Source organism: Empidonax traillii, unplaced genomic scaffold (genome assembly GCF_003031625.1).
Source record: "Empidonax traillii isolate 1590-97213 ecotype Southwest subspecies unplaced genomic scaffold, ASM303162v1 scaffold230:size732421, whole genome shotgun sequence".
Classification (NCBI taxonomy): domain Eukaryota; kingdom Metazoa; phylum Chordata; class Aves; order Passeriformes; family Tyrannidae; genus Empidonax; species Empidonax traillii.
Genome location: NW_020955423.1, coordinates 262,412 through 278,280, shown reverse-complemented (window position 1 = coordinate 278,280; position 15,869 = coordinate 262,412). Strand labels below are relative to the sequence as shown.

The window sequence follows — 15,869 nt, the reverse complement described above, 5'->3', positions numbered from 1 at the left end:
AGTCCAGAGGAGGACAGGACATGGTCCTTTCTTGCACTGCTGTGCATTTTATCATGCAGGGACGAGCAGTGCCAGAGGCTGCCTGGCTTCCAGGGCTGCTTCTCAGCAGGATCCCTGACTTCTGGAGACACAGCAGGCCTTGCTCAGCATCTTTCTCTGGGGGTCATGCAGTAGCCTTGCAAAGTCAGGTGGGCTGTAGCTGTTAAGTCTTGTTTGGTTGGAGGTGCACGTGGTGTGGCTTCAACCCACCTGAAGGCAAAGCCCCTTCTGGAAGCAAAGTCACTGCAAGGGCCTCTGCACTGGCTGTTTTATGGGTTATTCTGCTGTGTAATAAATTGTTTTTTATGCTTGTGGGGATCCTGAATCAGTTACCTACCAGTGTTCTGCTTCTCTGGTGGCAGCAGAAGTGAGCTCTGCCAAGCACCAGGTCTGAAGAGCGAGGGTGGATTCTCCCTTGATCCCCAGCTGTCTGTGTTTGGGTTGGCAAGTTGGCACCAGGGCTGGATTCACCTCCAGAAGCTCATGGGGGCTTTGCTAAGCAGAGATCACGGGGTGTGGCCCCTAATTAATCTCCATATCCTGATGTAGACACGTGGACCACCCCCAAGAGCTCTAACACAGCACATTAGTCACTATGGAATATATCCTCCTACAGCTTTAATGGGAACTCCACACCTCCAGGGAACTGAGAGCTTGGGGAGAGAGCTGAGAACAATTCCCAGTGCTAGGGAGCAGATCCTGGTCTCTCTCACAGTGCTTTGGCCCACAAATTTAGCCAGTTTAGCCCTCCTCCTGTTCTTGTCCCTCTCCCTCTCTGGGTGTGTTGGTTTTCCCTTCTCAAGGTGAGTCATTGACAGGCTCATAAAATGATTCCCGTGCAGGAGGACACTTTGTGGGTACCTGTGGGTATCCAGGCAGCTTTGCTCAGCTGTGTTTTCCATCCTGGCCACAGAAGGGTGTGTTCCACACTCACTCTGTGTCTGGTCCTGCCCAGGAACCTCTAAGTACAGAGCCTTTAAGCAATTTCCCAGCTGCAGTGGTCCCTCAGAAATCCCTCCAGCCCTCCCATCCATGGGGAAGACCATGTGATATGCCTGGCAGTGACAGCAGAATAAATAGGAAATGCTCAAGATCCCCCTCCTGCCTGGATCTGAGCTGTTTTCCTAAAGCCAGGACAAGAGCTAAGCTTCTGTTTGAGGCTGTAGGAGGCTTTTTGTGCTGTTCCTTAAGAGCAGTGGAGAGGGAATTGAAAGCTGTGGCTCAGGGAGAGAAGTCTGCTTACCCCCAAAAGGTGGGAAACCCTTTGCTTGAGTGTTCTATTACTGTGTAGTAAAGAGAAATAGGTATTTCCAGGCTGCAGCTCATCTCACCCAAAGGCATTCCTCTAAAACAGGCCAAATAAACTCTCCCTTGTTGACTGCAAAAAGAATAGAGGAGGCAAACTCTGCTGTGAGGATCTGCCTCCACCTGTGGCCCTGCAGGGAGCAGGGGTGGGTGGGCAGAGCTCTTGGATGACGAGACACACCTCACCTTCTGACAGGAGAAAGGACCATGGGATTTGTCTCAGTGGCCCTCCTGGACATCATCCTGCAGGTTCCTCTGCAGGTTTGGCACCTGGGAAGGGAAAGAAAAAAAAGACTAATCCAGAAGAAATGCCTTGAGTCTGCCTCACCTTCCATTCAGCTGGAAGGAGACCAGGAGCAAAAGGATGGATGCAGAGGCTCTGCTCTGGATTTCATGAATGGATGAATGTGGAGATGCAAGTGGGGATTTTGAGGGGATTTGGAAGCCTGCTCCAGGATTTGTCTGGCACACAGAGCATTTATAATGCTTCCAGCATTATCATAACATAATGCCAGTGTGATTTGGGGCCCACTCAAGCTCTCAGTGGATAAAACCCATCACTCCTGTCGCCACCAGTGGGACGGGGATCCCACTTGGGATAAGTTGTAGTTTTATAAGCCCAAACTCTTGTCCTGGTGGCACAAAGCAAGGCTGAGGTGCCCTTGTGTGCTGCTGTGGTTGTGTGTGGAGAGGTGCTCAGCAAGTGTGGCAGTGGGGTGGGTGTCTGGGTCACCTCCCCCTGGACTTGGCTGTAAATTCCACCTTGGTGCTGAAGTGTTCTGGCTGAACTCCTTTTAGGTTTCATCCTTTGTGTGTTCCCCCTGTTGAGCAGCTTCTACAGCTAAAGAAGAAATTTATCTTCGCAGAGGAGGCTTCTCAGGGAATGAGCAAAAACCAGCAAATGCTGGGGAGTGACCCTGCTCTGGCCACGTGGGACTAAACTAGATGGTCTTTTATGATTGTTCCATTTGAATCCCACAGACTGTGACACAGAGTAAACCTGGAGCTGTGCTGGGACACTGATCACCCTGAAATGCTTCTGCTCACTCTGAGTGAGCTTTTCCCACCTTCAGCTCACAAACATCATGCCACCCAACAGTCCTGTGGGAGGAATCAGTGCTGTCCTGAGGCCTTCAGCCCATCCTTGCACAGGAGAAGCACATCAGAGCGTTGTTCCACTTTTGAGTGCTCCAGTGCAGGATTTTGGGCCTTTTTTGGGGCGTGCACTGATGTGCTTTGCTCACTTTTGGGAGGGCTGAGGGTGCTCTCAGTGCAATAAGAGACACGCTGAGCTTGGTGTGTTCCCTCCCGCCTCCTCCTGTCGTGCCTGCCCAACCAGTGCTTGTCACCAGCACAGGGGTAGCACTTCTGGAGGGATTTTCTGTGTGTGTAGATGAGGGGCAATGCTGAGAGAAATCCTTCCCACCCAACCCAGAGCAGTGATCGCTGCCCTGAGCAGTCCTCACTGCCGCGTTGGGATTCACTCATCGGAGGGGAAGCAGAACTGTGACGGTGTGTGTGGATGTGACCCTGGCATTCCTGCTGGGGCTGGATGCCTCCCTGGGGTGTGAACAACTCTGCTGGGGCTTCTAGCATAGTGTTAAATGTCACTGTCCTCCCCTGGGCACCACGGCACTGCCTGTGCCCTCCTTGCCCTGCCGTCCCCCCGTCCTTGTGGGGAGCTGCAAGCACGAGCCCAGGGGGAAGGTTGGAGTTTGTGGAGTGTGCAGGAGGTGAGTGCTCCTGTGCCGTGGCCATTAACGAGGTACATTAAGCAGATGATGAGGGAGAGGCCTGACAGGGTTGTTAACTCCTGTCCCTCACCAGAACAAAGCTGTAAATGTCTCCAGAGGGACCCAGGCCAGGGCAGATCTGCTCTCCTTCCCTTTGATTCCAGGCTGGGAAAAGAGCAACTTGCAGGAGGAATTCTGCCAGAGCCTGGTGCAGTACCTGGAGCCTATTTTGGCTCATGAATAACTTGATATTTCTCTTGAATAATAGATGCACATGATGGATGCTGAGAGGCAGATCTGAGAGTGGGCTGGGTCTCTGAAGGAGGGGGTGAGATGTAAGGAGTAAGGCAGTCCTGGTCTGAACCGGGAGCTTGCTGGGTGCTGGAGGACTGGCAAGGATGGTGTTTGGATGTAAATCTGCACGACTGAGGCAGAGAGGATGCCTGTTTGGTCTTTTCATGTCTCCTGTGATCAGTAGGAGTATAGAAGTATATATGTAAGTACATTATATATACTACAACACTGCCCAGCTCAGGCCTCAGGGCTGGGGAAGGTGAATGTTTGTAATGATGCCACTTCTCTGCTTCCACGAGGGGCTTCCTGTGACTGTGGGAATGTGGGGAGAATGGTGCTGGGATTAAATCCCTGCACAGTTTATGGTGGGGGTGAGCAACCCCTGACCTGTGTCTGCCAGGGCACGTGGGCAGGTTTGGGGCAGCACAAAGAGGCTGCACCCTGAGAGCTGGGGCTGTTTTTTTGGGGGGAGGCACTGGCAGTGCTCAGATCAGCAGGATGCTCTCAGATGCACCGAGAGGCAGCCTCTTGCTTCCTTGAGAGACAGCTTTCACCTGACTTTCTAGTGGCACGTTTTGCTTCTAATTTGGGAGAGAGGAGTCTAATCTGGCACAAGCCTGCCACCCTTGAAAGGCTGCCAGCCAGTTTATGGCACTCTCTGTCTGCCGGCTCCCTCCAGCCCTGGGGAGCTGCAGGAACGTTCCCTCCTGCCATCCCCAGCTCCTCGGAAGCTGCAGGGATGCAGAGCTCCAGGAGAGGCTGCTTTGGCTGTGTGATGTGGGCTTGTAGGGACATTCAAAGGTTTGATCCACTTGGATAAACGGCAGCTGGTTATGGAGATTACAGCTACAGAAGTCGCTGCTAATGAATAATTCCTCCAGTGTCTTTCTCACAATAGCGGCACATTCACGAGGCGTGACTCCAACGTATTCATCTTCCCGGAGCGTGCAGCTCCTGGAATGACCTTCTGGGAGGCTTGAGAAGCCTCTGTTTCTGTTTGTCAGTTCAAGGAGCGTCATTTCTGGCGTGATTTTTTACCGGGGGGGGGGGAATTGCGAGTGCTAAAATGGGGAGCGCTGAAAAGATGGGTTGAAATGTGAGTGGTCAGGATGGGGGCCAGGACTAAGAAACAACGTGATGAGAGCTCAGCTCGCTCTGGGGTGGCTCAGTTTGAAGTCTCATCTGCCTTAGAGTTAGTTACTTTAAGTTATTAGTTACTTTATTCTCCCCAGTGCAAGCAGCCAGTGTTCAGAGAAGAGCTCTGAGAAGGGGCCTGGCAGGCATAACGCTGAATAAAATTACTCTGAGATGAATCCCTTGGCAGCAGCTGGCTGGATCCTGGAGGTAGAGGTACCATCTCTGCCTTGAGCCTGGCAGGGCAGCCTCGGGAAGAAGGGAAAATGGCAACACAAGGTGCCTTTCTATAAATAAAGCCCAAAGGATGGGTGGAGGGGGAGCTGCTTATTTCTTCCCATGGTGGAGGAGGAACTGTCTATGGCACTGTGAGGATATTGGGGTTATTGTCAGGAGCTGGGCTCAGGGGAACCATAAACTCCATCAACAGCGACTGGGAGGACCAGGTGGGCTGAGATGTCCTCACTGATGTGCCACAGCCCCCATTTCCACAGCCTGCATTCTGCATTTCTCACAAAGCCCCCGTCCCTCGAGCTGCAAAAAGGCTTTAGAGCCACATGCAGCACTTGGAGTCCAGGCCCCACTGGTTCCTCCCTCTCTGTCTCAACCATCCTTTCTCTTCTGGCTCCTTGTCAGCTGAGTCAATGAGTTTAGTAACTCGTGTTTTTAAAGATTAGTCATCTCCAAGAATGACATTTGAAAGACTGACAGCTCCAATCAAATCACAAGGGCTGCTCTTGTGCTTCGAGATATCTGTTAAATTAAAAAAAAAAAGGTAAAATCCACCTCACTAATTAAGTGTTGTACCTTGAGATACAGCCAAGGGAAGTACAGATGTGGCCCCAGTCACTTGAGGAATCTGCCAGGCTGCCAGTGTGTGGGTTGGACAGGCCTGCAGGGAGCGTGGTGGGTCTGTGCTGTAGCTCTGGTGATGCTCTCCTACCCCTGCTCCCTCCTTGGGCTAGGGATGGCCTGTTCTCCCTCTCTGCCATGCAAGGCTGGTGACAGTCATAATAATAACGAGGTAATTTGCCTGGTTGATTTGAGATGCATCATAATTACTGCGTGATTACAATATTCTTAGAGCAGCTATTACCAAACCCTCCAGTTTCTCCCAGCTCCCCAAGGGCTTGTCTTGCACCTCACCTGGCAGGTAAAACCCTGCAAGGGAGTCTGTGTGTCCCTCAGCCACATCTGCAGCTCTGTCTGTGCGTGATGACGTGTGTGTGTGCTCTCACTCGGAGATCAGAGTTCCCTGGTGCTGAGACACCCTGCAGATCACAGGGAGTATATTCCTATGTCCCAGCTGGTTTGGCCAGGCAGGTCAAGCTTTTCCAAGTGCTGAGGATGGTCTTGGGAAAGGCAGGGGCTGGGGAGTGGTGCTGAAGGGGAGCCTGTAGGTGCCTGTCCTCCTGTGAGACCTCGTGTCCACTGCTCTTTTGAGCTGGGCAGTGAAACCATTGGCTTCATTCTGCCTCCAGCTTTTCTGGCTTCTCCATTCCTTATTCAGAAGATCTGGGATGGGTTTGACCCTTGGGTGATTCTAAAATTAGGAGAAATGACCTTCCCCAGGCACGCAACCCGGGCCGTGGGATGTGAGTTGTGCTTTGCCAGCACCTCGGGCATCAGTGCTTGTGCCACTGCTGTATTTAACCTGTGAGCTACTTGAGCCTTGTGATTCCTGGCCAAAAGCAGGCAGCTATTTCCATCTCACCTCCAGAGCAAGCTGAGGTGCAGGTGAGCCAAAATAATTTAGCCACAGGGAAGCCAGAGTCAGAACCAGGCTTGGATTGGAAGCTGGACAAACGAGTGCATTTAGCCCGTGCCTTTCCCACTAAGAGCCAAATCCCATTTCCTTGGGCAATGCTGGAACAGCTCTGGGTTTATTGGATTGGCATATGGGGGTTTTAGGCTAGCAGAAGAAAAGAAATGGTTCCCTGCCAAATGCCTCTCAGGCCCTGTTATCCTGACATGTCAAAGGTTCCCAGGCAGGCAAAAGCCTCTGTGCTCACTGAGGGGAGAAGGATGAGAGCCCTGTGTGCTCCCTCTGAGCAGGCCCAGCAGGGTCGGGACACCCTGCCAAAATTTGGGAGGGACCAGAAATCAAGGGGAGACCGTTTCAAAATGACCTTCCTGTTCCCAAGAAGGTTGTGGAGGTTTGTGGCTGCACTAATGGACTGCGAGCAGGGATTGATTGTGTTGGAACTGCTGAATTATAGTTGGGCATCTGCTTAATCATCCCAGATCCCCCCCACTTCCCCTTCCACGCTAGAGCATCAAAGAATCAATGTTAATTCCTCAGTCCCATTAGTGACTTTTGCAGAGGTCACAGGCTATCAGGCTCTCTGTGCCCTGTTTGACCACCCAGGGCTGAGCAGGGATCAGGATTTGAGCCTCATCCCTTCGAAAAAAGCTGTTTTAACAGGGATGGGAGCTGGGAATTTTCCCTGTAGGTTGATGGAATGGCTGGGGCTGATTTCTTGACCAACTGCTAAGCAGGGAGCCGAGAGCCCTGAGTGCTGCAGCATTGCTGGATGTGTCCCACGAAGCCACAGGAGAGAGAGAACCTGCAGGAAATACTCCCGTGACTCAGGGAATGGCACTTGCTGCTGTGACATCAATCCGTTCCTGCAGCGCTGGGGTGTGCTGTGACGCTGCAGGGTTTGTTGCCTGGGCAGCAGCTAAGGAGGCCACGAGGCCCCTGGATCAGGCTGCTCTAGTAGGTGCAGCAGTTAACCCTGGAGCCCTGGCCCTGCCTGGCTTGTCTGCAGTGCAAAAGGTGCTTGGCAATAAGGCGGAAATTTATACGTGAATTTATAGCCCAGGAGCTCCTCAGCTCCAATTCCCTGCGTGGCTGCTCTGAGCGCCTCTGAAATACAAAGCAACTCGTTCCAGGCTTCCTCAGCTGCCTGGTGAGCAGCACGTGCTGGAAGTGGTGTCAGCAGGAGTGTGGAGGAGCTGAGGGGTGGGAATTCTCGGCGTGCCAGGAGCGCTCAGAGCAAGAGAGACGTCGCTGCGCTCCCACGGCAAGGGATGCTCTTGGCTGCCTGGCCAGAGCACCTCACAGCCCAGGCATGTACACACTGTCCAGCAGCTCTGACAACAGCTCCTGCAGAGCAGTTCATCCTTCAGCACTGTCTTCAGGGACCTGTGCCAGCAGCAGCTTTTGTTTTCAGGAGCAATGGAGAATTTGGATGCCTCCGTGGTTTTTCTCCGCAGCCTTCAAAGAAAAAACCTTTAATATACTCAATGTTTGCTATTGCAAAAGAAGAAAAATCATGCTTTTGAAAACTAAATCAATCCCCTTTTAAGGTGTTTAGAGAGCTCAGTGGTGGCTTGCTGTGGTGGGAGAGGGTGAGCTTGCTCATAGCTTTGCAAGACTTCTTTTTTCCCCTTTCTTTTATGTGGTAGAATCAGGTTATTAATAACTCTTTTTAAATAGAGCAGGATTTATTTTCTTCCAGGGGTAGGGAAGAGCTCAGTAATTAAAAGTAAGCACTGATGGCAGGTAGAGGGTGGGTGATGCTGAAAGGTCTGTGCCCTGCCCTGCTGTGCTTCCCCAGCCTCACGTCAAGAGACAACGGTGTGTGGGAGGAGAGCAGCCTCATCTCCAGCTCTGGAGTTGGGAACACTGGGAGCTGGGAGATAATTAGGGCTTGCTGGGCACAGCTCTTCGTGTTTGATGGTCATGTTTGTGAACTTTGCCAGGTGCCAGTGTGAGGGGAGGCAGCTCTTTGTGTATCCCACCAGCCCAGGGCTCCAGATGCACCCACAGAATCCTTCACCCTCAATTCAGAGAGCGTATAAAAGCCTGGGGCTTCTCTCAGCCACCACCAAAAGCTGTGAAGTGGTGGCGTAATCCTTGCTGCAGCATTAGTGAGCATCACAGTCTGTCTTCCACAGCCATGTCCCTTCTTTCATCACCCTGCTCTGTTGTACTTGTTTGACTTGGGTGGAGAGAGAAGGAAAAGCCCACGGCGGGGCCTGGTGTTAGCTTGGCATGCTTGGCTCTACAGTTCAGCCTTGCAGATGCTGAAACAAGTGCTGTTTGCTGACCTGCTGGCGGCACAGGTGAGGTTTGGTCCTCTGGAAAAGCGAGGCTTGCTCGTTACGACCTCTTCTGTGAGGTTATCACATGGCAGCACGTGCCTTCAAACCCTCTGGACAAAGCATATGCAAAGCCTATTATGGAGCTGCGGAATTCAGTCCAATCAGGTGGAAATTGGGTCATCCTTTGTTAGTGTCACTTTTTCAAGCCCGTGGAAGTCAGCGGTGCACAAAACACACTCGGTGCAGCGCAGCCCACAGAGGTGGAAATAGAGAGCCTGGGAATGGGTGTGAGTGATCCTGACAATGCTGATGTGAGCTGAGCCGAGCAGAGGGGACAACTCAAGGTATCGTGGTGTCACCGGCTAAGGAGGCTTGATGGAGAAGCCCTTGGGTGAGCTAATTGTTGGAGCACTCTTTTCCCAGCCCTCATTCAGCATTCACCCACAAGCAACCTTAAAATCCACCAACTTCTCTCCAAGAAAAACAACTCCCAGTTGTCTTTCTATTTTGGAAGTGGGCTGTAAGTCAAACAGCTTTTCATCTTGATAGAGATGCTTTTTAAAAACCATGTGTGAAGTGCAGCCGTTTATCAAGAAGGGCTGGGTGCTGTAGATGCTTTCTCATCCAAGACCTGAGTCAACCCACAGCTTTCCTGGCTGGAGAGAGTCCTGCCAATCCAGACTGACAGACCAGGGCACCTTCCAAAAGCAGAAAGGGCAGAGCTGCATTCCCTGGTCAGACTCTCTCGGACATGAAGGATCCACATCAGTCTCTATTGCCAAGCACATTTTGTCTTTCTGCTTTGTTTATCGCTGTAAGATTGCAAAGCCCAGGTTCAGCCCTTTCCAAAACCACTTAATAAAAGGATTCCATCCTTGGAAAAGACCCCTGTGTGTCTTTGGAGCAACAAAGAAAGGAAGTGCAGTGCCTGTAGCTGAGGATCTTGGAGAAATCCTTGGCAGCACTTGGGCACTGTGGCAATGATTGCAGTGTACAGGAAAGCAAATACATTTAGGACAAGGAATCAGATATTTTAAAGCTTTACCAGAAGATGTGCCTTGCTGTTGGAAGCAGTGAAATCTCAGTACCAGGCAGTGTAGCAGCATAAGAGCAGTGCCATCACATCTCCTGTCCTGTTTTTAGCATGGAGGGGGGGAAAGATTAATCTGGAGAAGAGAAAGTTTCTGATGCTTATTAAAATTTGGCTGAAGCTCTGAAACTCAAGGGTTTATATGTTTTCCAAACTAGTGGGTGGTTCATTCTAATTCTGGATATGCAGTTTATTCACATACACAACTAATCCTTTTCCGAATCCTGTTAAGTTCTTGTTCTTCTTAGTATCCTGTGGCAATAAGTTCCAGAAGCTAATTGTGCTTGTGTTGAGCTCCCTTGATCCACTTTACTCATGCTTGCTTTAAAATTTAAGTGTTGTTCTGAGAAGCTTGGTTAATATTAATTTTTTTTTTCTGTGAGATAATCTATGGTTTTGATCCCATTTGTTGCAACGAGGCTCAGGGCTGGAGGGGGAGAGCAGGTCAGGTTTTGCCTCAGCTGTTGCAAAGTTGGGGAAATCATGTGTCTTATTTTCTGTAACAGCTTGGAAAACACGAGGAGTGACCCACAGCAAGTGCAGTGACACAGCTGTGGTTTGTAGGTGAGGCTGGGCAAAAGCCTTGAGTGAAAAAACAGCCTCCCAAAAACTGAGCTTCCTTACCAGGCTTTTCCAATATTTCTGAATTTTTTAAAGAAAGAAAAGAGGAGAATGCATGATTTCTCTAATTCTGACCATAGGAATTATTTAATTTTTTTTAAAAGAAAGAAAACAAATGCTGGATGAAGAGACGATGCAAACCCTCACAGACCTGGGCTGCGTTGGCTCCGTGGTGTTAATTCCAGGGATGAATCCAGCTCTCCTCTAGCTGGCAGATTGCAAACAGTGGTCTGAAACATTTCTGGATCATTCTCCCTCCCTCTGTTGACTCGCCATTCAAGCTTTGTGCTGCCCAGTTCAGCTGGAGCTCAAGGGAGGTCCTCCCATCCTGGCTGCAAAACCTCTGTCCTTTCGTCCCCTCTGCAGCACCCCTGATTAAATCCTCGAAGGAGAAGCAATTCTGTGTGCTCATTACTCAGTTCTGGCTATGTTCTGCTTAATAACTAAACAGTAATTAGCTCCACAGTTTTGCTGCTATACTTATAATAGCCCCCATTAAAGTTATGGGGTTTTGAGGCAGTAATGGCTTGCAGAGTAATTAACGAGCAAGAGGCTTTTATTACTACCTTTATTTTTAGCCTGTGCTTTACAAGGCTGTCCTACCAAACACCAAAATCTTAGACAGAGGCTTTCCCTGGCGTGGAAAGGAGCCAGGGGTGTGTGTGGAGCACCTGGAGGTGGCAGAGCCCTGGTTGCAGAACCACATAATCCCAGAATGGGATTTGGGCTGGAAGGGACCTTAAAGATCAGGTAGTTCCAAGCCCTGCCATGGGACACCTTTCATCAGACCAGGTTGCTCCAAGCCCTGTCCGACCTGTCCCCTTGGTCTGAGGGTCTGCTGTGCTGGGGGGATTGCTGAAATCTCCCCGTGCCTCACTTTCCTCTGGCTGAGCCTGGATGTGAATCCAGGAGGGTTTTTGGGTCACAGTGCTCCAGCTGCTCCCTGGATTTTGGTGGGCAGAGCAAAGGGACCAGCTCTGGCTGGTGCTGCTCCAACATCATTGTTTTCAGCAGGAATCAGAACCAGTTGCTTTTGCTTTTTTTGTGTTTAGATTTAGGGGATACTTTGCCTGGAGGGGAAAGCTGCTGGTGAGAATATACTTTGTATCCTGAAATGTGAGTGTTTATTTTCATTGTAAAGCTTTTGTCGCAGGTTTTGGCTGTGTTTGTTTGTTATTTCCTGGCTGTTTTGGAACACAACTGTTTGTTGTGTTTGTTTGGGGTTTTCTGAGTGTGTTTGCCTTACATCTAGACAATGTTTTTACTCCAGTGCCATGTATAGACACAAACTCAAATCAAGCCGTTCTTCAGTTTAACTTTTTTTTAAATCACTTCTGTTCAATGTGGGCAAACCAAGGATTAATGACACTGGGGCTGAGCAGCCCCAAAGGAGGGAAGGAGGTAAAACCGACTATAAAGGTTGCAGATCAAATTAGTGCTTCCTATGGCAAGTGTCAGAGCTGATGCCAATTAAGTTGATTTAAAAAAAGAATCTTCAGTGTTTAATAATCCAGCATGTTACTGACACGTGGCTCCAGGATTTATTAAAGCTTTTTTTATTAGATGAGTGCCCTTTCCACGCTGTCGTGCCTCGACACCATTGCCCTCTGCCGGAGGATGGGGTTCTCTTTCACTATGTGGCATCTGATTCTTTCCAAACAGTGCAAAACACCTTTGTTTTAGAGGTATTTTAACCCCAAAATCACTTGCATTTGAGCTGATGGTTTGTGTCTTTACCCTGCTTTTTCAAAACTGCGGGGAAAAAAAAAATAAATAGAAAGTATACTTTCTGTAGTGGGAAATAGTTTGATTTTTTAAACAGATGTTTAAATTTGTTCCTCCTCCATCTTTTCCCTGTGGAGGAGGAGATAGCAAGGAGCCTTAAACTGACAATCTGAACAAAGCAGGTTTTGTTTTGAATGTTTTCAGTGGGAATGGAAGAGCAGTATCATGATGGGGAAGGGAGTAGATTAGAAGAGCCCCTTCCCTTCCAGGGAAGGGCCTTGAAGAGGAGCATCGTTTCTCCCAGCCCCATTTTTGGCTGGTGCCATAAACAGCAACAAAAAATCATCATTTGGCTCTGGCAACAAGGGATTTTTGGGATGCAGGGCAAGCCCTCTGCCTTGGGCTGCGAAGCTGTGATTTCTCTCACCAGCAGTGTAAAATCACAGGCTGCCACGTAGACCCTGGCTGGTGTTGCTCACGGGAGGACATGGATTTCACCTTTGGTGGCTGTAGTGAGGGGAGAGCGTGGCTTTGTTACCCTGAGAGCTGCTGTCACCCCCAACCAAGGCCCTTGATGGTCCTCAGGGTCTTCCACAAAAGGAATCCCTTCAGGAACCAGCAGTGAGCAGATGGCTTTGCTGCAGGGCAGAGTCCTTGGTGCTCCGTGGATGCTGCTTGGTGTGGCTCAGAACTGGGGGTCAGGCTGTGGGCTGTGGTTCCACGTTCTGCCCATCCCACCCTCTCCAACTGGGATAACTGGGATTCATGCTGGGATGTTGTCCCTTTTGGGCACAGAGGACATTATTCACAGCCACTGAGCTGGCTCACATGTGCAGTTCCAAATGGCCCACGGTGCAAGCAGAGCTCAGCCAGCTCCAGGGGGCCACGGAAGGGACCATTCCCTGTCCCCTGGAGCTCCCTGCTGCCAGCCCAAGCCAACAGCTCTCCCTGCTGGGGCATGAGTGGGCTGTGCTGGCCCTTGGCAGCTGGAGCTGCACAGTGACAGCTGACTGACCAGGGAGTTGCCAAATGCTCCGAGGCAAATTAAAAGGAATCGATGCTGGAGAGACCAGTGCACAAATCACTGGAGCCTGCTCGTTTTTCCCTTGTGCTGAAGGGCTGGAAATCAGAGCAGCACCCCCAGCCCAGAGGTGACCATTCTCCATCCTACCGAGCCCAGGGTCAGCCCGTCCCATGGGAGGAGGCTGAGTTGAGCCTGGATTGGCTGATGTTTGCTGGAATAATTCCTCCTTTTTCTCCCTGTATTTTTTTTTTTTTTTGTCTGCTTTCACCAATGAAAAAAAAAAAAAATGAAAGAACTCTGAGTGGGGAACTGGCTGTTTGCTGGAGTTGGTTGGAAATTTTTGATGAGTTTCAGGCTTTGTGCGTGCGGGGAAAAAAAGGAATCACCTGAAACTTTAGTTGAAGGATATTTATTTTTTTTAGGGACAAAAGCCCAACCTGTGTTCTCCTTAATACCTCTGTGATTGGAGTGCTAATTGGGAAGAGCCAGGTTCTGTCCAGCAACTTGAACATCAATATTCCTCTAGGAGGACAACCTGTCAGATCTTGGAGCCATTTCACTGCAAGGCTTCCACTGGGCTCAGTACCAGAGCCTGACTGTACAGCCCAGTGGCCAAAGCATGGGCAAGGGAAATTCATCCATTCACTCATCCAATTTGGGCTAAGCAGGGATCTGAACCTGGATTTCTCCATGCAACCAAGAAAAAGCAAGCTCAGGGACAACGTTTTGCAAAGCAGCATCATATCCATAAGCCCAGGCCCGGGGAGCTCGCTCTGATTTAAGGAGGGGATCTGATAATTTCCAGGTCACTGGTGGTGACTGACCAGGCAGTGGGAGATCAGTGCTCTTCCCAGAGCAGGTTTTTTTTCCCTGCATCCCACTGTGGTATTCCCGGGCTCTCCCTTGCACTGCAGCCCTCTTAGCAGCCGACTAATGCGTTCCCCCACATGGGAGCAGTGGTACTAAACTGCTACCCATGTTTGCAAACTGCCCACCCTGCGTGGCCCTGCTAAGTGCTGTGCTTTGCCTGCCAAGCTGCTTGGATGAAATACAGCCTGCTTAAATCTTGTATGTGCTCGTGTGGAATCAAACTAAGCCGTTGTGGCACTTTAATACACTCCAGCCACAGCACCTCTGGGATGGAAGGAACGAACCTGAACAGGCTGTTGGAAGCCTGGGCTGAAATGCCACTGGGATGGGATGGGATGGGATGGGGTGAGGTGAGAGGAGCAGTGATGGGAAAAACGTGGGATCAGCAGCTGCAGGGGAGCCATGCTCCCAGGAGCAGAGGTGCAGCCCCCACGAGTGCTCTGCCTGGCTGAGGGGCAGGGTCTGGAGGGTCACAGCCCTCGCTGATGGGTCAGCTGGTGATTTGGTTGTGATGATCTCTGCTCTCTCCTTGGCCTTGGGCCTGGCACGTGGTGTGTGAGGCTTGGCTGCCTTGTGGTGAAGGTGCTTCTCCCCTCGGAATGGTTCGGACACCGCGGCACTGAGCAGCTCTCGCTTGGCTGAAGCAAGGGCCTTGCTTGACAAGTGCAGGCAAAGGAAAGCAAGGCTCTGCACACCCAGAAGGCATCTCCCTGGAGGGGTGGGACACACTGTTGCTGCTCACTGCCCCAGCTGGATTTGTTCTTCTTGAGGGGATTTGTGAGCTCTGTGAAGCAGCTCCCCAGTACTTTTCTCTGCCTACTCGCCTTTGCTCTTCTGTTGCAGGTTCCCTTCCAAATGATTCCCTGAAGTTCCTGCTGGCGGCTCCAGCAGTGCCCTGCAGAAGTGCCCTCCTGCTCCTGGTCTCAGCAGCCGAGGCCCCTCCAAACCTGCTTCTGCAATGGGTGGGTTGTAAGCACTGGTAAGACCCACGAGTCGTGTCGCCTTCGCTGCTCTCTCCCTCTCTCGCGTTCTCTCTCTCTCTGTCCCTGCTCCTTCTTGCCCATTTATTTCTGTTCTCCATGTGCTCTGCTGTTCTGTCTCTGGGGTTTTCACTGTCAGGTAATGAGGAGCTGTGGGTCCAGTCAGTCTTGGAGATGCCGAAGAGACGAGACATCCTGGCTATCGTGCTGATAGTTCTGCCCTGGACACTACTAATCACCGTCTGGCACCAGAGCACCATTGCTCCACTGCTTGCAGTGCACAAGGGTGAGAGAAATCAAACCAGCCCATGCCAAGTCTGTGCATCCCTCCCTCGTCCTCATCTCCTCTCCCATTTCATTTCTTCATGGCAGCCCATGCTCATCTCAGCTCCCAGACCATGCTCATGCAGGAGCCTCCCCAATTCTGCTGTAGGAACAGCCCAGTGCTCGCAGGGGTTCCTCAGAGCCATCAAACTCCAAGTCATGGGATGTGCTCACTGCACTTGGAGAGCTCTCTGTGGCCCAAATCCAGAGTACTGCTTTCCTTTGTTCCCTGACGAGAGGATTCCCTTCCTGCTGGCCTTTTCAGCTCTCAGCACACAACTTATTCCAGCAGGAAAGCCGCAAAAAGGAGAGTGGAGGAAACAAAGCTGCTGCTTGAGACGTGAGGCAGAAAGCACTTTTTAAGGAAAGCACCAAACTGGAGCCCTTGCCCTTGAAGGAGATCTCTCCTGGTGGAGTTACAGAGCTCTGAGAAGTTGGTTTCCACAGTGCCTGTCACACATCACAGGAAATAGAGCCCTGGCCCGAATTAGGTGATTAAAGGAAGTTCTGAGGGAACATCTCTGGCCTGAAGGGTCTTAGTTTTGATCCTGTTCTTGGCACAGCAGCGATATCTAAGGGCTGTGGAAGCTCTTGGGGGCTGGAAGAAGCCACATTGCCTCCTGCCTTCTTCCTTCTTGGTTCTGCCCTTCTGCTGAGGGCAGGTGGGTCGGCTGGGGGAG

General features: G+C 50.9%; 1 protein-coding gene across 6 annotated transcripts in view; it reads left to right on the top strand.

Annotated features, from left to right (window-relative positions):
- Positions 1-15,869, top strand: part of B3GAT1 (beta-1,3-glucuronyltransferase 1) — a 49,323-nt gene that overhangs the window by 20,176 nt on the left and 13,278 nt on the right. For 3 of the 6 annotated variants that reach the window (XM_027888074.1, XM_027888075.1, XM_027888073.1), the window contains 2 exons: positions 14,729-14,847; positions 15,005-15,151. In XM_027888074.1, the coding sequence (XP_027743875.1) occupies positions 14,844-14,847; positions 15,005-15,151 (151 nt within the window). In that variant the 5' untranslated portion in view covers positions 14,729-14,843. Of the gene's footprint in view, positions 1-14,728; positions 14,865-15,004; positions 15,152-15,869 lie in introns of all 6 variants that reach the window. The other 3 variants (XM_027888077.1, XM_027888076.1, XM_027888078.1) reach the window with 2 other exon arrangements.